This window comes from Pseudophryne corroboree, chromosome 2 (assembly GCF_028390025.1).
Source record: "Pseudophryne corroboree isolate aPseCor3 chromosome 2, aPseCor3.hap2, whole genome shotgun sequence".
Classification (NCBI taxonomy): domain Eukaryota; kingdom Metazoa; phylum Chordata; class Amphibia; order Anura; family Myobatrachidae; genus Pseudophryne; species Pseudophryne corroboree.
Genome location: NC_086445.1, coordinates 197,959,856 through 197,983,089, shown reverse-complemented (window position 1 = coordinate 197,983,089; position 23,234 = coordinate 197,959,856). Strand labels below are relative to the sequence as shown.

Below are 23,234 nucleotides of genomic sequence, written 5' to 3'. Positions count from 1 at the left end.
ATCATGGTAGATGATGTCATGCCGAGGTGACTCACGTCCTGTTTGTCTCCTGTTACTTCGACTTGGTGTCTGGCTCATGCTGAGTAAAGACCTGTATTACACTGATGCTGCAAGTGTCGTCCTGATTTTGTTGTTAAACATCTACAAAAGCCTTGACTAATAACCTTGTAAACACATTGATCTTGGACTTGATCAATCAAACTCATAACAATGTAATTGGACAGTTTCTCTAATTGTTGGGTACACATTCCACATTAAAAATGCGCTTGTTTAGGCCTATAGGGGGTTTGCTAACAACCCTCTTGTCTATTGTATTATTCTTTGTTTGGCAGGAAGCTAATCTAGGATATGGGGCTGCTGAGCATTAGTAGTGTAGTTTTGAACGGGATGGGTTGAAATGTGATGTTGTGATCTTTGGCGGCGGACTGAGTGGCAGCCAGAAGTGCAGAGGGAGAGAGCAAGCAGAGCTTTATTGACAACGCCGTTGCACTGGTATAGTGGTCCATGACTGGCAGCCTGTATGTGTGTAAGTTCTGACTGTAGAAAATACTCCAGTCTGACTGCTGCACTTTCTGCTCAGTTTAATTGAAGTCAGGCACTCTGGACTTCAGTGTCCAGCTTTAACCCACTGTAGCCGGGGCACAGAGAATATTTTTTAAAAATAGGACATTCTTGAGGGTTTTTTAGGGGTTTTTTTTTTAGTGAATGCCAATTTAAAAAATTAGAACTTCCACCAATACCCATGAAGCACATTACACATTAAGGCTAAATGTAATAACCTGCGAGCTGCTGGAGGTGCCGGACTTTGTGCGAGTCTGCCCCTTTGCCCCTTTTTTTTTAAAGCAGCAATCCTTTACAAGGCAAAACTAACCTGGTTTTGCTTTGTTAATGATTGCTGCTTTAAAAAAAATATGGGCTGACTCACAGAAAGTCACGCACCCCCGGCAGCTCGCAGGATGTTACATTTAGCCCCACATCTTTAGCGGAAATGACACTATTTATTGTAGATGTCACCAGCAGTTCCGTAACTAGGCATTTTAGCACTGTGTGCAAGAAACGGCATTGGCGCCGCCCCCTGTGTAAAACATGGGCAGTGCGCGCCGCAGGCGTGTGCAATTTTTAGGGGCGTGGCTTCATAAGGAAGGGGTGTGGCCACAAAATAATACCAATTCATACTACGGTGCACAGTAGTCTCCATTATTAAAATTACGCTGCACAGTAGCGCCACTACACCAGGTAGAGCCCCTTTTACACATTATGGCAGACAGCGCCCTCTTTTTACACATTACGGCAGACAGCGTCCTCTTTTTACACATTACGGCAGACAGCTGGAGGTGAGGCCAACAATCAGCGTGTGCGTGGGGGGGGATGGGTGCCTGCCAGGACAGTGCTGCTGGAGGTGAGGCCAACACTGGCAGGCACACTGTCAGTGACGTCTTAGTGTGGTTACTGATTCATTCACTGATTCATTCACCATTCACCCCCCCTCCCCGCTACCTGGAAGGCACACACCACAGGGTCAGGCTCTGCCTGTTTGGATCGACGCCTCTCCTCTCTGTGTAGCCGCTGGGGAGCTGGCTGGAAGTGAAATCCAGTCCACACCACTATACGCGCTTAGCCTGTCCCGCAGCTGCGCAGCCCGCTCCGTCTCCCGGCCAGAGCCGGCCTTAGGCAAACTAGGCAAATGCCTAGGGCATTTGGTATGCTTAGGGGCACCAGCAGCTTCTGCTGATTAAAATGATATGCGGCATGCCTATATTCTGTGCGTGACTGCGGCTGTATCTGCATACGAAATGCTACGTTGCAGTGTATTCCTGGAAATCAGTGTAATGTAGCATTTTGTATGCAGATATAGCCGCAGTCGCACACAGAATATAAGCATGCTGCATATCATTTTAACCAGCAGAAGCTGCGTCTGTGTCCTAGCCCCATAGTAATGCAAATAAGATGCATTTTCATAAACAAAAGGCGCCCGACGTTGCTGCCAGCTGACTCATGTCTGGCATCTCCTGCAGAACTAGCGGCGGTGCTAGGGGGCACCAGCCAAAATCTTGCCTAGGGCATCATATTGGTTAGCGCCGGCTCTGCTCCCGGCCTCCGTGCGCTGCTGCCTGCTGGTCACATGCACACTGCAGGAGGAGGGAGGGGGGGCTACTCTAGGTGTGAGCAGGCTCTGGTCCCAGCGGCAGCTGTCAAATCAGCGTGCGCTGACAGCCTGCTGGGGCCGGGCCAGCACAAATTAAAAAATATATATATCCTCTGCCGCTAAGTGTGTGACACAGCGCACTATGCGCTCCCACCGCAAGTGCGCTGTGTGCAAGGCACACTTAGCACACACCAAGTTACGGCTCTGGTCACCAGTTCCCATACGTAGCAGAAACACACACTGTGGAATACATTTCTTTTAGTGTTAGCAAAGATGGAAGCAGGCGTACACTAGAAAAAGTTATAGACGGACAATTCTGCGCACTTGCACTTAACTATCAGCAGTTGAAACTAGCAGAAAATGTGTCTAAACCAGTGAAGATGTAACACTGAAATAAATTAAAATAATTAAACAAACTCATTAATAAAACATCATCCCATCAATTAGAACATTTCACCCTCAGTTGCTACTGGATTTCAGTCATGCATTGTCATTAATGTTTTGGTAGTCTCTGTTTTATTATTTTTTTGCTATATAAATCGTTAAAAATCACAGAGGAAAGATTTATTTCTCTATCGTCCTAAGTGGATGCTGGGGTTCCTGAAAGGATATTTTTACACAAGCAATAAGTCGAAATATTTGCAAGTAATTATGTCATTTGATAAGATTGCAACTAATTAACATTCACCATTAATTCCATCCAGAGTAATACTGATAAACATTTATTTGACGGACAACTACATAATTATAATTAAGAAATGTTTTACTGTATCATGCTGGTTCATTCTAGATAGGGATCATGATAGACTGCTGGTTATTAAAGTGAAAAGCTGTTTCCTGATTCAGGGTTTGTTTATGTGAATTAATGAAATTAATAAAACCACAATATTGCAGATTTATGGACACATGCTGTACTGTGGGAATACTGGGCTTGTTTCTCACCATTAAAATTGCTTAATTCAATTGAAAGAATGTCTTGTTATGGATCTTAAAATACACCTGCAAAAAAAAAAGATAAATTCGCCAAAAATGTAATATTCTAGGATGAGTGAATCTTGGACCTCAAAGGTTTCTTATTTGTAACTATCTGACGGGCTCCCCAACATTATGTGTACCCCTTAAGAATGCCAAATTGATTTCTCACAAATATTTAGAATGCCCGCTCTAATATATATTGTAAACGCCTGCACCTCTTATGACCATATCCCATGAATGTGCGCTATACATCGCAAAACACTGCATCCCATAAGAGAAAACAATACACCCACACATTATCTGAGTTCCAAAGCTCATTGATGTATATATTTGTTATTAAAAAGGATATGGATTCAATATATATTACAAAGTACAGTGTACCTATAGTTACATGATTACAACTCACACAGTAAGCAGATTTAACTTACAGTTACATACAGTTACTTGCCAGCGATACAATACCATTATCCTTAAGTTATATAAATTTGTCTTTCCATATCACTCTCTCTCTCTCTCTCTGTAATGTAATGCTGGGACTCCATCTTCCTCTGAGACCTTACAGCAACTCTGAGACCAAAACAGGAAATACCTTCCTGTGTGATCAGCAAAATGTGTTAACTAGTTTCTGGGGGAGGGGACTCTCTCTCATTCATGATGAGTCACTAGTTTCTTTGTATATGCTGAACAGGTTCAGCCTTGGGGACGTCCAAAGGGGCTGGCCTGAGTTTCCTGTTCATTGCCTGTTTGGAATATCTATTGTTCTAATAAAAGTGATTTTAGCTTATATACATTTAATCATAATTCCGTGTTGCAATGTCCTATAACTTAATAACAAGTATCAAATGAATCCACACATTAATCTGGTCGTTTCAATAGTAAACATGACAGGTCTATCTTGTTTCGTTCAAATAATACACATTCATGACATTAATTCATTAGATAATTTTAAATTATCATGATGTTTGGCGCTTGATATTATTATAATTATGTACTGTATGAGATAAGTGTCGAATCCATCTCTGTGGCATGTCCGTGTAAATGCGTGTGTTACCATATATTGCTGTGCTCGCTGCGCGTATTTGCAAGTATAGCGACTTATATGTGTGTAGAGTTTGTATGTTCTCTTTATGTAATATTTTTGACTTCGACAGTCCACCCTTTGGCAGTAAACAATAACTGCCATCAATTATTAACATAAGAAAAAATATTTCATACCATAATCGGTGACCTAGACACAAGTATGTATGCATTTCGCAAATAAGACACTTGACTATATTTGGGGAAGACAGGGAGGAGGAGGATGAGACATCCTCTATATGCACTCGGCGGTCACGGGACCACTGGTTGGGTGTGGGACAACATTCAACCTATAGAGTATGCTGGGACAGTGCTTTGGCCTATAATGTCTGATTTGCGACAAACATTTCACACATACATGTACCTACGTCCTTGTACACTGATGTTTGCATTCGATTGAGGTTCTGCTGGGTAGATGAAGAAGACACAAACAAATTGTGAAAGTGACATATAAAATGTTCATGATCTATATATTCCTATCATTTTCTGAACATTGTTTCCATTTCTGGAACGTATGCTAGGTTTGTTTAATCATTGAACAAGGGTTATAAGTAGTGTCTTTCCTAAATAACTTAAACCTTTGGAGTTCGGGGAGAGCCACTCATAAACCTTTCTTCCACATATATTAATGAGCTCTTTATCTGCAATGTGTGAATAGTCATTGTCTGATTGTTCCTGATTACCTCTGAACTCCATAACTACTAGAACTTTGATTTTTCTCTGACTTTAACAAACTGATCGGCTAATCCTGGGATCCTATAAGGAAATCACTCCTTCCTACAGAACCAGTTCCAGTCCCACACTCGACTCCTCATAAAAAAAACCTCGCAAAAATAGAATATCCTGAAAGAAAATGTTTGTCAGCGGGCAAGAGAGAAAAGAGAAATAGAACAAAACAACTCTTGTTCATAACAAATCAATTACAATGACTGGTCTTTCTGCAATCCTTTAGTACGCTCAGGTAGTGTTCAACAGTGTCGCCTCTCAGTCTTCACGGAACAGAGTCTCTGGTGATACGAGGTTCTCTTTGCCTTGCTCTTTGGACACACAGTTCACTTGGAACACACAGTTCACTTTGCTTTCTACCTTGCTCTTTGAACACACATTTCACTTGGAACACACAGTTCACTTTGCTCTCAACCTTGCTCTTTGAACACACAAACTCGATGAATGTGAGCAATAAACTACTTTGTCATGAGTTCTCTCCGGGTCAGCGACCTTCTTGCAGTGGGACGAGTGGACCCAAGTCTCTCTTTCGGCGACCTTTAGTGCTGTCAACAAATCTTGGTATGGTCCTTCCCACCTGTCTATTAGGCAACCTGAGCGTAAGAACAATCACACAGTCTCTTGGTTCACAATCAAGACAGTTAGCACTTGGTTGGCATACCAGCAATCAACAGTTTCAAGTTCTTTGTCAAGTTCTCATATGCTGGCTCATCTCAACAAGGTACTGTACTGTCACCTCATTGGTGTATTTCTGATCATTGTGCGGATCAATCATGACATGAGGTTGTCTTCCAAAAACAACCCAAAAAAACACAAATACCAAAACAAAAACAACAAATTTCGAAGAGGGTGATCGTCGAGTGAAGATCTAGGAGTGGTTCCGAAGCTACATAATACTAGTGGCAGTATCTATGATCACAATAGTACAATTTCAAGCTTTGCTCCTACTTCTAGGGGTACCATTATCTACACACAAATTTCTGCACAATTTTCCTTTGCAGTAAACACAGCAGCATCGGTGGCGGCAGGAAATGCCTCTACCCAGTTTGAGAAAACATCAGTGCACACCAATACATAACAATAATTCCTAAAGGGTGTTAACTGTACAAAGTCGATTTGTATTTCCTGAAAATATCCGTCTGCAGGAGGGATATGGGATGGCTTTGTTGGTATTGCTTTTCCAATATTCTTCCTCAAGCAAGTAAGACAGGTCATTGCTCTCTTACCTGCATGAGAATAGAATCCTGGCGCACACCAGTAGGCTCTCATCAGCCTGCACCTACCCTCTTTGCCTAGATGAGTCAGACCGTGTGCCACCTCAGCTAGACTTGGAAGGTATGCTCTGGGGGCTACTGGCTTACCGTGTCCACCTGCCCACAGTCCTGAGGACTCCTGGCCATACCCCTTTGTCCTCCAGACTGCCTTTTCCTGTAAGGGAACACAATTTTTTTGTATCTTAATTTTCTATCGTGTGTTTGCAATGTAGAGTACCATGAGCACAACTCAAAAAAAAAAAAGAAACATCTCTAGAGGAGAGAAAGAAGAAGAAAATGAAAAAGAAAATGTCAGGTTTGCCATTCACCAACAGGCATATCAGTGTCTATACAAAATTTCCCTTCACCAGTATTCCCATTCTCCACCCTTTGTGCATGACAAGGCACACTGCAGTAATACTGGTGTCATCGTGCTGTTGAGATATACTGGGTTCGGGCAGAACTCTGAAGGACCTAGGCATGTGGAGTTTGAACTGTACTTGGGTCCATGTATTGTACCACCCTGTGTGAACGCAAAAGATGAAGAGGAAAACTGTAGAGAAACAGAATAGAGGTTGGTGACAGATGAGTTTGTAGAGGTGGAGAAGATTTTATCAAAATTTTACAACTGGATTGGGCACTACGGGGAAGTGATTCTCTACTTGGTTTACTCCTTAAAAAAATTTCTGTGTGTCTTATCTCTAACTGGGACTATCCCAGCCATCAATCCAGTGTCCTGTCCATCCTAAGTTCATAGGGAACCCGGTATCTGTGAGATAATTTCCTCTACCTGTGATGGACATGCAGCTAGAACAGTGAAATGTAACATTAGTAAGTTGCATTTATTTTGTTCTTCCCATTAGCCGAATCTGTGTTTTCTATATGGCTTATGATTCCTTACTATATGTCCCTTGGTCCCGTCTATGTGTTTAATAATGTTGCTTGTGTTTTCTGTCTAGGGGATCTATATTGACTATGGGGGACATTTACTAAGCAGTGATAAGAGCGGAGAAGTGAGCCAGTGGAGAAGTTGCCCATGGCAACCAATCAGCACTAAAGTAACATCTATAAGTTGCATACTATAAAATTATACAGAGCTGCTGATTGGTTGATGGGGCAACTTCTCCACTGGCTCACTTCTCCGCTCTCATCACTGCTTAGTAAATGTTCCCCTATGTGTCTTACTACTCCTACAATCTCTGGCAAAATGCCCTTCCTTCCTACAAGTGTAACATATTATTGACCATTAGGGATCTGGGGTTTGGACTGATGGGTCTTTCCTGTATGTGCCAGTATACTTACCGTCCTCAACCTCTCCACCTGTTGTTCTCTGCGCCTAACACTATTCTTGTGATGTTTAATAGCACACTATCTAAGATTAGCTACTGTGACCTTTCCAATTTTGCAAGGAAGTCTGCACCCTGACACTCAATGCCTTATTGAGCCCATCCATTTGCACAGAGACAGCCACCTCCCATTTGCCGAATTAGTGTTTACCAGTGGTCTTATCCAGATGGAGAGTTTTCTATTACTGCAAGAGACAAAAACAAAAAAAAAAGTTTAACAAGCTACTAGGTCATGCGAAGTATTTCATTCAATCCTTCTCATCCCGTATTAAGGGTCTGTACATGGTCCAACAAACATTTCCAAGCTCATCTTTACTAGGGGCATTACTAGGAATGAATACTTCTTATATGGTAACTGAAAGAAATACCCTGGGGTTACCTTGTCTCTGCCCGCTTTCTTACTGGCAAATACTAAATGTGCAGACAGGTTTTGTTTTTTTTTTCATTTCTGACGTTACTTTCTTGATTTTTATTTTTTTTATTTTTGGGTTTTACTATATATGTACACGAATGATACCATACTTACCTGTTCCACTGGTCTCAGCCACTTCCCCCACAGGCTACTGCTCTTCTTTTACTGGTTGGATACTCCTCTGGGTGCATGAGAAATGGCTGAAAACGATCAGGTCACCTTCTCCTCCTAAATAAAACTTCAACATTCATTAGTACATATATAGGTTACAGTCATATTTTTCATATTTTTATTATTTTCTATAGTTTGTGTGCTGGCCGTAACTGCTTCCACATCTACATAAGGTGGTGTACTTGCTTTCTCTTTTTCTTTTTTTTTCTACTTATTGTTGCTACAAGTTCAGACAGTTCTTATATTTCCATTCTTGTCTTATATGACTTTGGTTAAACATACCACCTGCAATACCTTAGGATCAAACTCACCACCCCTCTTGCTGTCACAGGTTTAAACACTTTGTATGTCTGACCCTTTGTTTTCGGTATTTTATCAGACATATTCTTATCCTTAAGTTCTGCAATACCTCTGGTTCAAAGCTGCCCACTTTAGAGAATGGTACCCTATCTTTGTCAGTCATATGTACCCATTCAGACAAAAAGTCTTCCGTGTGTGAACCATATTTTCCACACATAACAAACCTCGCTGACCCCTTGGGCCGCGGCTCTTCAACCTGAACCCTGGTTACAAAACGTCCACCGCGTGTGCAATTGGATCCCATCAAAGACTTTCCTTTTACGCAATCCCCAATGCACAAAACGAATAGACGGTGAAAGTTCTCACAGCGCTTTCACCCACTCACGCCCACGTTGGCCAGTACTACCATACACTGTCGATAGCGAAGTCAATGTACCCAACCTAGGGCCCTATCTGACCTATATTTACTGGAAGTTTTTAGGAATAACTTACCCTTTCCAGTAAAGTATCGGTCGTTGGAGATTTTCTTGAGAGAGACCAGCGAAAACTCCCTATGCACTTTATTATACACAAATCACGCTTGCGTATGCTCTATATAGCGCTAATGATACCGCGATTTTACGCAAAAGCTCGTAAAAGGATATCATGTTGCGCTATGTATCGCACCCACAAACGCGCTGTCCTATCGCACAGCGTATAGGTACTTGTTACTTATCTGCCGTTCGACCACGGGTCGTTGTACAAACTGGGACCCTCAGTCCGGAGCGTAATACCAAAAAAAACCTTTTTACTTCAATACTTCGCAATACAATCCCAAACGACGGGATCCCGAATTCCGGGGTTCGAATTTCACTCACTCCTACGTTCGCTCACTCAGGTATACTTTGTATTTCTGTACAGAAAATTTTAATTCATTCAGATAAGCAGCTTTTCCCCCAGAGGCAATACAGTTTAAACAAAAAGTTTTATACTAATCTTTGGAAACCGAGCAGTTTTGTGCTATTGTAGTGTGGCTACTGTCCCACCTTTAAACTAAACGACACTATTGTGTGGTTTTATTATGCGCACACAACCCTACGCAAGCTTGCGCCACGTGCACGTTTTTGTACGCTGTCCTCACATTCCTTATCACGTGTACCAATGTGCGTACGCAATAAAACAACTCACACAACTTCGATAAATGTGAGCAATAAAAACTACTATTGCCCACTAAACACAACACACACTTGTTCCGTTTTAACCCTATTACGACTGGGTCAGAACTGCGTTTTGTGTCTTTATACTTACTTCCTTAAACATTTATTTTAGTTTTAACTATATAGCAACAAATGTATTCGGTTTCACAGATCTATAATGAATCTAGCAATAATCAATAATTTAAATGATATGATTCAGATTGGATAGCTATCTTGCAGAACATACACTGATATAAATATACACACAATTATTATAATAATATTATATATATGTACCATTCACTGGTCTCCTATGAGACTCATTTACCCATTCAGTGCTTCTAATTTGCATATCAACAGAGGTTCATATGCCTGTTCAAGAGGGTAGTGGGACAGGTTAATTAACATTTCAATGGCTATCCTAAACTAGCAAGCAGATTTTAGCTAAATCCTAGAGGTAAAAGAAAAAAAAACTTTTTTTTATCTGTGTGTAATTCTTACATCAAGTATTCATCTCTTAACTCTCACTAGGCCCAGGTGAAACTATTTGTAATTGACTATGGCATGGGTTAAATAAATGCATTGTTAACTCATAAATGGTGTTTGATGTGACCAATGAAAGCTGATTATTCTGAGCAGTGAAAAATCAGCCATTTAGAAAAATGACCTTCCCAAAATGGCTGCTGCTCCTCCCACTTCCACATCCATGAGGGTTACACAAAATGGTGGACAGGCCATGTGGTTAGTCCAAAATGGAGGACAGACCATGCGGCTTCCTTTGTCACAAAGAAATCACACATCATACAAGCACCAGAAGTTATTTTAGGCCTGAGTTAAAAATAAAAACTATATCAAGGCTATGCAGCAACTTTTAAATGTACTTTTAACCCTACTTAACAGATAAGCAATCCAATCTGAATCAAACACAATATGACTTATTTGAACTTTGTTTTGCAACAATAAAAATACATTTTAGCATCTTAAATATTATCAGAAACGCATTGTCCCTTGAATTTCATATCAGCGTCTTACTAATAACACAAAAATACACATGGATATGATTTTCTCAGCTTTTATGATGCGTCCATCACAAGCTGATCGACCACAGCGTCGCGTTTATAATGTACAGTGCATCATTAAGAACGTGATATCGCGGACCAGCCCCCATCTAAGAATGCCAAATTGATTTCTCACAAATATTTAAAATGCCCGCTCTAATATATATTGTAAATGCCTGCACCTCTTATTACCATATCCCATGAATGTGCGCTATACATCACAAAACACTGCATCCCATAAGAGAAAACAATACACCCACACATTATCTGAGTTCCAAACCTCATTGATGTATATATTTGTTATTAAAAAGGATATGGATTCAATATATATTACAAAGTACAGTATACCTATAGTTACATGATTACAACTCACACAGTAAGCAGATTTAATTTACAGTTATACAGTTACATACAGTTACATGCCAGCGATACAATACCATTATCCTTAAGTTATATAAATTCGTCTTTCCATATCACTCTCTCTCTCTGTAATGTAATGCTCGGACTCAATCTTCCTCTGAGACCTTACAGCAACTCTGAGACCAAAACAGGAAATACCTTCCTGTGTGATCAGCAAAATGTGTTAACTAGTTTCTGGGGGAGGGGACTCTCTCTCATTCATGATGAGTCACTAGTTTCTTTGTATATGCTGAACAGGTTCAGCCTTGGGGACGTCCAAAGGGGCTGGCATAAGTTTCCTGTTCATTACCTGTTTGGAATATCTATTGTTCTAATAAAAGTGATTTTAGCTTTTATACATTTAATCATAATTCCATGTTGCAATGTCTTACAACTTAATAACAAGTATCAAATGAATCCACACATTAATCTGGTCGTTTCAATAGTAAACATGACAGGTCTATCTTGTTTCGTTCAAATAATACACATTCATGACATTAATTCATTAGATAATTTTAAATTATCATGATGTCTGGCGCTTGATATTATTATAATTGTGTACTGTATGAGATAAGTGTCGAATCCATCTCTGTGGCATGTCCGTGTAAATGCGTGTGTTACCATATATTGCTGTGCTCGCTGCGCGTATTTGCAAGTATAGCGACTTATATGTGTATAGAGTTTGTATGTTCACTTTATGTAATATTTTTGACTTTCGACACCCTGCTCTATGCTTCCCAACTTGAAAAGCAATAGACTCCCTGACCTGGCGCGCCCGAGCCCAAAAAGGGATGGAACCTCTGATAAAGTGGTGGGGCTTTAAACAAAGAGGGCTGGGCCTTGCTTCACAACCTCCTGTTATCTCAGCTGGGGGCAGCCCCTGTCTCACCCTCCCCACACACACACTGTTAGATGCCAAGCATATGCGCACGGCATCTATTCAGTGATCACCGCTGCTTTGCGGAGCAGAACAGCGGGGATCACAGGCTCTCCCAACGTGATCCCCCGCCCGTGGGACACTGCGGACCCCGGGTGGGACAGCGGGACAGTGTTCGAATAGCGGGACTGTCCGGCTGGAATCAGGACAGTTGAGAGATTTGCTGCTCTGCTTAGTCCTGTTTGCTGTCACAAGACGTTATCTTCCCTGACTGATAAAGAGGAAGATTGATAAAGTGGAGAGATAAGGTCAATATACTAAGCCTTGGAGAGAGATAAAGTGGATGGAGATAAACAACCAACCAGCACCTGTAATTTTTCAAACCCAGCCTGTAACATGGCAGTTAGGAGCTGATTGGCTGGTACTTTATCTCTGTCCACTTTATCTCCATCCAAAGCTTATTAAATAGACCCCTATATTTCTATTTTCCTCACAACATGTTGCAAGTGTTAGACTTTTACACATATAGGGATATATTGTGAAAGATAGTGTAGGGACGTGTGGTGAGGTAAATGGCTGGTGAGGCACTGGCTAATACCAGAGCCAGATTTACACACAATATATGAGCCCAAGGGTTCATGTGGGCATTATACACAGGTGCAGCAGTATATACATGTAGGCATTATACACAGGTGCAGCAGTATGTACATGTAGGCATTATACACAGTTGCAGCAGTATATACATGTAGGTATTATACACAGGTGCATCAGTATATACATGTAGCCATTATAAACAGGTGCAGCTGTATACACATGTAGGCATTATACACATGTGTAGCAGTCAGAGGCGGATTGGCCATAGGGTCTACAGGGAAGAATCCCGGTGGGCCGGCGCACCCGCGGGGCCTGTTTTGTTTGAGGACATGTGGTCCTATTTATAGACATAATCAATAAGATGCCAAACAATTTGCATACTGTATATAATATATTGTTTGTATTTTTCATATACTTTATATAGTCAAAACTCTGGTGTATACATTAGTATGACAGGAACGGCTCTGCCTCACCCCACCCACATCACCTCTGGTCAGATATCCTCTGCTTGTCATAATTGGCCCTTGAACAGTTTCAGCACCTGGCCCATGTTGCTCTTAATCTAGCTGTAGCTGATGGCTCCCTGTGAGGAACCTGACAGCCTGACGTAAGTTTAGCAAATGCCTTTCTTTACTATTGAGCAGTTTAGTTTGGAAGTGTTCCTGTGAAGAAACGATAAATGACTCTCTCAGCATTCAACTATGGTAGTGCCTCCAATCCGCATAAAGCCACATCCCAATTCACCATGTACTGCTTATTCCCACAAGTCCTTGCACCTTTACTGAAAGTCACTTCCTTTTTCATGGTCGGGAATTAGTATTGCCTTAGTAGAATGATGACATTTTTCAGGTATTTATTTACTTGTGTGAATTTCCATTAGCATTTGTGCTTGCACTGTAATTAGAGTTAGTGCCTTCTTAATAATATGAAGGTACAGTGGTGCAACAGTATCTGCTGGGTCTTCTCTATCCCCATTTCTCTCTCTGTTACCACCAGTCACAGTTGCCAGCTTGCATCACAATCCGGCCCACAAATACTTTTTAAGTGGGTTGTAGGGAAGTCCTATTATATCCAGAAGCCAGGAGACGGTTTACAGAGTAGTTCACAGCTGTGAAGGACTTAATCCACCCAGTCATTTACAGGTGAATTCCTTACAGCACTGTTAAATTGGATCAGAAAGATTTTAGTAATCTACTTTGAGCCGCAATTTGCTGCAGTGAATATAAGTAAACTGCAGGGATCAGTTATGGACCAACCCTTATCAACCTAGGGGCAGATGTATTAAGCCTGGAGAAGTGATAAAGAAGTGATAAGTGGAAGGTGATAACGCTTCAGCCAATCGGCTCCTAACTGTCCTTTTTCAAACCTGTAATGATTGGCTGGTACATAATCACCTTCCACTTATCACTGGTTTATCACTTCTCCAGGCTTAATACATCTGCCCCATAGTCCCAGTGAAGATAATATAATTTTAGTGTGTCAGAAATGGTCACTGAGCTTATCAGACCTGTTGTAGCAGAAACTCAGTGCTGTATGCAGGATAATGTATTGCACTAATAATGACCTCCATTAGGCTAAGGTACAGTACGTGTGCACACATAGGGCCTGACTCATGTTTGTAAGAAAAGCAAGTAACTGGGCAAAACCATGTTTCACTGCAGGTGGAGCAGATGTAACATGTGCAGAGAGATTTAGATTTCGGTGGGTTATATTTTTTTTCTGTGCAGGGTAATTACTGGCTGATTTTACATGTAGGCCAAAAATACTAGACAGCTTTATTTTTACACTACAATTTAGATTTCAGCTTGAACCATACTTGCCTACTCTCCCGAAATGGCCGGGAGGCTCCCGAAAATCGGGTGGCGCTCCCGGCCCCGCGGAAGAGTGGGCAAGTTTCCCGGCCCACCACCCGCAAACCCCCCCCCCCCCCCCCCCCCCGCATCCCCTAGCAAACCCCCGGCGGCGCAGTTCAAAGTAGGCGGTCTGGGGGTCAGATGATGCAATTCGCGTCATCCTGGTCCCGCCCCCTGCCTTGCAATGCCAATATTATTGACATTGCTAGACAGGGGGTGGGGCCACGATGATGCGATCGTGCAGCCATGCCCCCAACCCTGCCCCTAAATGTCATCCTGCATCATCGTCACGCCCCTGCTGCTCCGACCTGGCTGCCTCCTCCCGGAGGGGGCAGCCAGATTGTCGGGAAGTATGGTTTGAACACACTCCACCCTAATCTAAATCTCTCTGCACATGTATTACATTTGCCCCAACTACAGTTGCTTTCTTTTGTGCTTGACTTACAAACATGAATCAGGCCACTGCAAATCCTGCCATATTGCTCTGCAAACACAAATACTTCATAGGCAACACTTGGAGGTTTCCAGTCGCTTAGAAACTCCCCACACTGACCCATCCAGCAGCTCAAATCCTGTCCATAATGGTAGTAGTATATAATATGACTTTACTGGAGGTGAGGCCACAACATGCAGTATAAGGGTCAGAAAGGAGATGCTGTGTAGGCCTAGCAGCAGCAGCAGCTTCTCCTATGAAGTCTGCTGTGTGTAGATCTGGGCACTCAGTGCGCTGGAAATAGAGAGACCAGAGAGCATGGTTGATTCTATTTCGGAGTGGGAGAAGGGACCTTCTGACGTATCTAGGGGAGGAGACACGTCACCAGGGGGAGGAGCTACGGGCGAACAGGGTACCCGAAAAGTACCCTCGCAGGCTTGCTTCGCTCGCCACGCTTCGGGCTCGGTGGCTCGCTCCACTCCGCTTCGCTCGCCACCTGATTACTAAAGGTAATAGTTGGTGGCGTGTATAGTATAGGGAACTATCCCGCTGGCCTTGCTCCTCCCCCTTGTGTTGTGACTCCTCCCCCAGACGGAAAAGGTCCCTTAGCCCACTTGATTCTAGCATCTACCCAGAGAGCATCTGCCAGCAAGAAGAGACAGGTGATCCGTTTTTTTTATTGATACACGTATACACTTATACCATTAGGTGCTACTTTACATACAACTTACTAATTACTATAACTGGTTACTAGTAAAAATATAGTTTCACAGTCCCAGCACCTGTTTATTCCCCTTTCTTTACACATCCCCCAATTTTATCCACACCTACCCAACCCAAGCCCACACAACCAGCAATTCTTTATATACAACCACACCAAATAAACCTCTTACCTCACCCCGACACCATACCCACCCAAATTTCACACTCCCAACATTTTATGACATATAACACCTCCCCCGTTCTCTTACTTATCCCTAGGACTACTGAATCTGGGGTGGCTACTGCTGCTGCAGTTGCCTACCAGCACGCTCAGAGCAGATGCTTTATGACACTGACCTAATGGAAGCCACTGGATGGATGACACTCTTGGCCAGTATGTGGCATCAGGCTGACAACAGCATTTTGATGCTGTTCGATGTAGTTAGTGGAGAGCAGGAAATCACTCCGCCTCTGCCAGATGCACCTTGTATTCACTCAGTGGAGCGGGGTGGTTTTGGGAGGGGGGTTAGAGAGCTGGAAATAAGTCTGTCCATCCCTTGCTCTGCTAATTGGCTGGAGTCTGCAGCATGTACTTTCACAGTACCCGGCTGCCATATAATGTGACAGTGGGCACTAATGAGGCGCATTCTGCGCAACACACTTGGCATTAACTCGTGACGCACTAATGTGTTGAGACACACACATTTCGAGAACTGCTGACCTCTAGTATAGACCAGTGTTTTCCAACACTCTGTGTACTAAGCCTTGGAGAGATATAAAATGAGCCGAGATAAAATACCAGCCAATTAGCTCCTACCTGTCATTTTTCAAGCACAGCCTGTAACATGCCAGTTAGGAGTTGATTGGCTGGTACGTTATCTCCATCCACTTTATCTCTGTTCAGGCTTAGTACATAGAAAGTGCATGCATGCTTTACAGATCTTGTCAGTGTCACAATTAGCTATTTTAAAATGTATCAGTCAGTAATGAATACACCCGTGCACCAGCTGGGAGATCTAGAAAACATGTAAGTTCTACCGTAGTACCCCCTGAGTACTCAGTTTGGGTATCACTGCTATAAATCATCTACAATGTTAATTGTTAATACTGTATTACGGGGGTCATTCCGAGTTGATCGCTAGCTGCCGTTGTTAGCAGCGCAGCAATCAGGCTAAAAATCGGCATTTCTGCGCATGCGTATGGGCCGCAGTGCGCACGCGCGACGTACTTTCACAAAAACTATGCAGTTTTACACAAGGCTGAGCGACTCTTTTCCGTCGCTCTGTTGATCGGTGAGTGATTGACAGGAAGTGGGTGTTTCTGGGTGGTAACTGACCGTTTTCCAGGAGTGTGCTAAAAAACGCAGGCGTGTCAGGTAAAAACGCAGGCGTGCCTGGGGAAACGGGGGAGTGGCTGGCCGAACGCAGGGCGTGTTTGTGACGTCAAAGCAGGAACTAAACAGACTGAAGTGATCGCAAGGAAGGAGTAGGTCTGCAGCTACTCTGAAACTGCTTGAAAAAATTTCACCACTATTCTGCTAACCTTTCGGTCCCACTTCTGCTAAGCTTAGATACACTCCCAGAGGGCGGCGGCTTAGCGTTTGCACTGCTGCTAAAAGCAGCAAGCGAGCGATCAACTCGGAATGAGGGCCTACATGTGTTATTTATATATGTTCAAGGCAAGTGCTAGTTTCTTCTGTCACTCACCAAGACTTGAGGGTGCAAATGTATCTATCCTTTGAGGGAGATAAAGTGAAGAGGCTGCTCATAGGAACCAATCAGCTACTGTAATTTCATATATTGTGCAAGATAAATAATAACTAGAATCTAATAGGTTGCTATGAGCAACTTCTTCACTTTATTTCTGTTGAAGGATGTTCCGCAGATCAGGGGAATTGGATTATGAAATGGTGCCCACATTGGCTTAGGTGGGCTGGCAGTACTGCCACGCCTAACGACTTACCATGATTGGTGGCCCTGTATACTGCCACATCTAACAGCTTACCATGATTGGTGGCCCTGTATACTGCCACATCTAACGGCTTACCATGATTGGTGGCCCTGTATACTGCCACATCTAACGGCTTACCATGATTGGTAGCCCTGTATACTGCCACATCTAACGATTTACTATGATTGGGGGCCCTGTATATGTCTGATGTATTATATACACTGCACCTAGTATGAGGTAGAGTAAAGCTTGTTATGAGCCTCCTACATGGGCTGCCCACACATGGTCTAAAAGCAAGCATTTGGAAACAGTCACCTCTAGATATTCCTTGTTTGCGACTGCACTTTGGTAGTGCACCTGAGCAAATGGAGAGACATCAAAGCCGTTTCCAGCTTTGTACAGTGTATAAAGCCCATTGTAGTCACAGGTAGTCATTTTTAAACTAAAAATTATAGTTGTGAGCAATATTTATAAGTAACAGTTTAAGTTACGTTGAAAAGGCACCTGGGTGGTTAAGTCTGGAAGTGATTCTTGCTCCTTATCTGTTTTTTTCCTTTTAAGATGTATCAATTTCATTATTTTATGAGCTTTGTATAAACTTGAGTGTGTCTTTCTATAGGAAACATTTGGCATTATCTCAGAAGACCAAGTATTGGTGATCATTCCGAGTTGATCGCTCGTTATTTTTTTTCCGCAACGGAGCGATTAGTCGCTAATGTGCATGCGAAATGTCCGCAGTGCGACTGCGCCAAGTAAATTTGCTATTAAGTTAGGTATTTTACTCACGGCATTACAAGGTGTTTTCTTCGTTCTGGTGATCGTAGTGTGATTGACAGGAAGTGGGTGTTTCTGGGCGGAAACTGGCCGTTTTATGGGTGTGTGCGAAAAAACGCTGCCGTTTCTGGGGAAAACGCGGGAGTGGCTGGAGAAACGGGGGAGTGTCTGGGTGAAGCTGGGTGTGTTTGTGACGTCAAACCAGGAACGAAACTGACTGAACTGATCGCAGTGGCAGAGTAAGTCTCGAGCTACTCAGAAACTGCTAAGAATTGTCTATTCGCAAATCTGCTAATCTTTCGTTCGCAAATCTACTATGCTAACATTCACTCCCAGTAGGCGGCGGCTTAGCGTGTGCAAAGCTGCTAAAAGCAGCTTGCGAGCGAACAACTCGGAATGACCACCATTGTTTTTATATTTGGGTCAACTGCATATTTAATGCTGTGTACTTGTAACACATAAGCATACTGACACCTAGTGGGCATGTGAAGACTGCATCAGGACATATTTCATACATGGGAGTTTTTACATTTTTGTCTGAATCTGACTTTTACTCTTTCTTGCAGAACTCCAGCTATTAGCAGAGCATCATTTCTGCAAACAGGGCTCAGAAGATGAAGGTACCCCACAGAGTCAGAACAGTGTGGATAACAGACCCGGCTTGGGATGCTGTTGCCATGGTAACACACCTCCAATTCAAGCCTCTCAGCAGATGAGCTCATGTAGCTGCTATACGCAGGACGGACAACAGGAGAATAACTCACTGGGGAGGAAACAAGATAGTCAGTTAGACTCTTCAGAAGGTACAGTCAGCAGGCTGATCTCACCAGTGCACGTTTTGCTGATGCTCACATACATCGTTGTCAGTTTATTATAAATATTAACCATGTATAGTTTTTACTTGGTTAAGGAGGCAGCACTGTAAACCATATGAAACAGAACTTCCCCAAAGACACAGCTAATTAACATGAATGTTTAGATCTCCATGCAGGTTGAAGGATGATGCTGTGCCTATTATGCCATACGTACAGTGATAAAGCCTCCTGTGCACTTAATTAGATTTATATTGTGTGCTGCAGCTCTTTATTTTATGTGTTTCCAATAATGGTCTGATTCTAGACAATACAATTACATGGTGATGATTTAGCAGTACGGGCTATAGTACTGCAATATGCAGCTACAGTCAGTGTATTGTGTATTGTAGACAGCCCAAGATGTAAGCTACAATTCACATCTATATCTGAATACTGATAATGTATATAGGTTGAGTATCCCATATCCAAATATCCCGAAATACGGAATATTCCGAAATACGGAATTTTTTGAGTAGGACTGAGATAGTCAAACCTTTGTTTTATGATGGCTCATTGTACACAATTTTTGTTTAAATACACAAAGTTATTAAAAATATTGTATTTAATGACCTTCAGGCTGTGTGTTTAAGGTGTATTTGAAACATAAATGAATTGTGTGTATGTACACAAACTTTGTTTAATACACAATGGCCCTCATTCCGAGTTGATCGGTCGCAAGGCGAATTTAGCAGAGTTACACACGCTAAGCCGCCGCCTACTGGGAGTGAATCTTAGCTTCTTAAAATTGCGACCGATGTATTCGCAATATTGCGATTACTAACTACTTAGCAGTTTCAGAGTAGCTTCAGACTTACTCTGCCTGTGCGATCAGTTCAGTGCTTGTCGTTCCTGTTTGACGTCACAAACACACCCAGCGTTCGCCCAGGCACTCCCACCGTTTCTCCGGCCACTCCTGCGTTTTTTCCGGAAACGGTAGCGTTTTCAGCCACACGCCCCTGAAACGCCGTGTTTCCGCCCAGTAACACCCATTTCCTGTCAATCACATTACGATCGCCGGAGCGATGAAAAAGCCGTGAGTAAAATTACTTTCTACATAGCAAAGTTACTTGGCGCAGTCGCAGTGCGAACATTGCGCATGCGTACTAAGCGGATTTTCATTGCGATGCGATGAAAAATACCGAGCGAACAACTCGGAATGAGGGCCAAAGTTATTAAAAATATTGGCTAAAATGACCTTCAGGCTGTGTGTATAAGGTGTATATGAGACATAAATGCATTCTGTACTTAGACTTGGGTCCCATCGCCATGATATCTCATTATGGTATGCAATTATTCCAAAATACGGAAAAATCCCATATCCAAAATACTTCTGGTCCCCAGCATTTTGGATATGGGATACTCAACCTGTATAAGGTAATTAGGTAGTCCACATCATGTAGCCCCTCAATGCAGATGCCTCGCATCACTCCTGGAGTTATCTTATGCACATAGTCCTTGTCCCTGGGCCCCTAATCCTTGGCACCTTAGATCTCCTAACTGTAGCGCCAGCTTCTCCTTAACTGCACCGTGACATAGATCAACTGTATAAACATGGAGTGTACACACCTGTTTCCAGCTTATCAGTCCAGTTGACAACTCCCAATCATGATATTATTATGCCACAAAAGTAGAGATGAGCGCCTGAAATTTTTCGGGTTTTGTGTTTTGGTTTTGGGTTCGGTTCCGCGGCCGTGTTTTGGGTTCGACCGCGTTTTGGCAAAACCTCACCGAATTTTTTTTGTCGGATTCGGGTGTGTTTTGGATTCGGGTGTTTTTTTTAAAAAACACTAAAAAACAGCTTAAATCATAGAATTTGGGGGTCATTTTGATCCCATATTATTATTAACCTCAAAAACCATAATTTCCACTCATTTTCAGTCTATTCTGAATACCTCACACCTCACAATATTATTTTTAGTCCTAAAATTTGCACCAAGGTCGCTGGATGACTAAGCTAAGCGACACTAGTGGCCGACACAAACACCTGGCCCATCTAGGAGTGGCACTGCAGTGTCACGCAGGATGTCCCTTCCAAAAAACCCTCCCCAATCAGCACATGACGCAAAGAAAAAAAGAGGCGCAATGAGGTAGCTGACTGTGTGAGTAAGATAAGCGACCCTAGTGGCCGACACAAACACCGGGCCCATTTAGGAGTGGCACTGCAGTGTCACGCAGGATGTCCCTTCCAAAAAACCCTCCCCAATCAGCACATGACGCAAAGAAAAAAAGAGGCGCAATGAGGTAGCTGACTGTGTGAGTAAGATTAGCGACCCTAGTGGCCGACACAAACACCGGGCCCATTTAGGAGTGGCACTGCAGTGTCACGCAGGATGTCCCTTCCAAAAAACCCTCCCCAATCAGCACATGACGCAAAGAAAAAAAGAGGCGCAATGAGGTAGCTGACTGTGTGAGTAAGATTAGCGACCCTAGTGGCCGACACAAACACCGGGCCCATTTAGGAGTGGCACTGCAGTGTCACGCAGGATGTCCCTTCCAAAAAACCCTCCCCAATCAGCACATGACGCAAAGAAAAAAAGAGGCGCAATGAGGTAGCTGACTGTGTGAGTAAGATTAGCGACCCTAGTGGCCGACACAAACACCGGGCCCATTTAGGAGTGGCACTGCAGTGTCACGCAGGATGTCCCTTCCAAAAAACCCTCCCCAATCAGCACATGACGCAAAGAAAAAAAGAGGCGCAATGAGGTAGCTGACTGTGTGAGTAAGATTAGCGACCCTAGTGGCCGACACAAACACCGGGCCCATTTAGGAGTGGCACTGCAGTGTCACGCAGGATGTCCCTTCCAAAAAACCCTCCCCAAACAGCACATGACGCAAAGAAAAATAAAAGAAAAAAGAGGTGCAAGATGGAATTGTCCTTGGGCCCTCCCACCCACCCTTATGTTGTATAAACAAAACAGGACATGCACACTTTAACCAACCCATCATTTCAGTGACAGGGTCTGCCACACGACTGTGACTGATATGACGGGTTGGTTTGGACCCCCCCCCAAAAAAGAAGCAATTAATCTCTCCTTGCACAAACTGGCTCTACAGAGGCAAGATGTCCACCTCATCATCACCCTCCGATATATCACCGTGTACATCCCCCTCCTCACAGATTATCAATTCGTCCCCACTGGAATCCACCATCTCAGCTCCCTGTGTACTTTGTGGAGGCAATTGCTGCTGGTCAATGTCTCCGCGGAGGAATTGATTATAATTCATTTTAATGAACATCATCTTCTCCACATTTTCTGGATGTAACCTCGTACGCCGATTGCTGACAAGGTGAGCGGCGGCACTAAACACTCTTTCGGAGTACACACTTGTGGGAGGGCAACTTAGGTAGACTAAAGCCAGTTTGTGCAATGGCCTCCAAATTGCCTCTTTTTCCTGCCAGTATAAGTATGGACTGTGTGACGTGCCTACTTGGATGCGGTCACTCATATAATCCTCCACCATTCTTTCAATGGTGAGAGAATCATATGCAGTGACAGTAGACGACATGTCCGTAATCGTTGTCAGGTCCTTCAGTCCGGACCAGATGTCAGCATCAGCAGTCGCTCCAGACTGCCCTGCATCACCGCCAGCGGGTGGGCTCGGAATTCTGAGCCTTTTCCTCGCACCCCCAGTTGCGGGAGAATGTGAAGGAGGAGATGTTGACAGGTCGCGTTCCGCTTGACTTGACAATTTTCTCACCAGCAGGTCTTTCAACCCCAGCAGACTTGTGTCTGCCGGAAAGAGAGATCCAAGGTAGGCTTTAAATCTAGGATCGAGCACGGTGGCCAAAATGTAGTGCTCTGATTTCAACAGATTGACCACCCGTGAATCCTTGTTAAGCGAATTAAGGGCTCCATCCACAAGTCCCACATGCCTAGCGGAATCGCTCCGTGTTAGCTCCTCCTTCAATGTCTCCAGCTTCTTCTGCAAAAGCCTGATGAGGGGAATGACCTGACTCAGGCTGGCAGTGTCTGAACTGACTTCACGTGTGGCAAGTTCAAAGGGCATCAGAACCTTGCACAACGTTGAAATCATTCTCCACTGCGCTTGAGACAGGTGCATTCCACCTCCTATATCGTGCTCAATTGTATAGGCTTGAATGGCCTTTTGCTGCTCCTCCAACCTCTGAAGCATATAGAGGGTTGAATTCCACCTCGTT

The 23,234-nt window shown here is 43.3% G+C and overlaps 1 protein-coding gene across 6 annotated transcripts in view; it reads left to right on the top strand.

Moving 5' to 3' along the window:
• Positions 1-23,234, top strand: part of PPP1R1A (protein phosphatase 1 regulatory inhibitor subunit 1A) — a 457,483-nt gene that overhangs the window by 420,839 nt on the left and 13,410 nt on the right. For all 6 annotated transcript variants that reach the window (XM_063952211.1, XM_063952212.1, XM_063952214.1 and 3 more), the window contains one exon: positions 18,788-19,024. In XM_063952211.1, the coding sequence (XP_063808281.1) occupies positions 18,788-19,024 (237 nt within the window). The remainder of the gene's footprint in view (positions 1-18,787; positions 19,025-23,234) is intronic.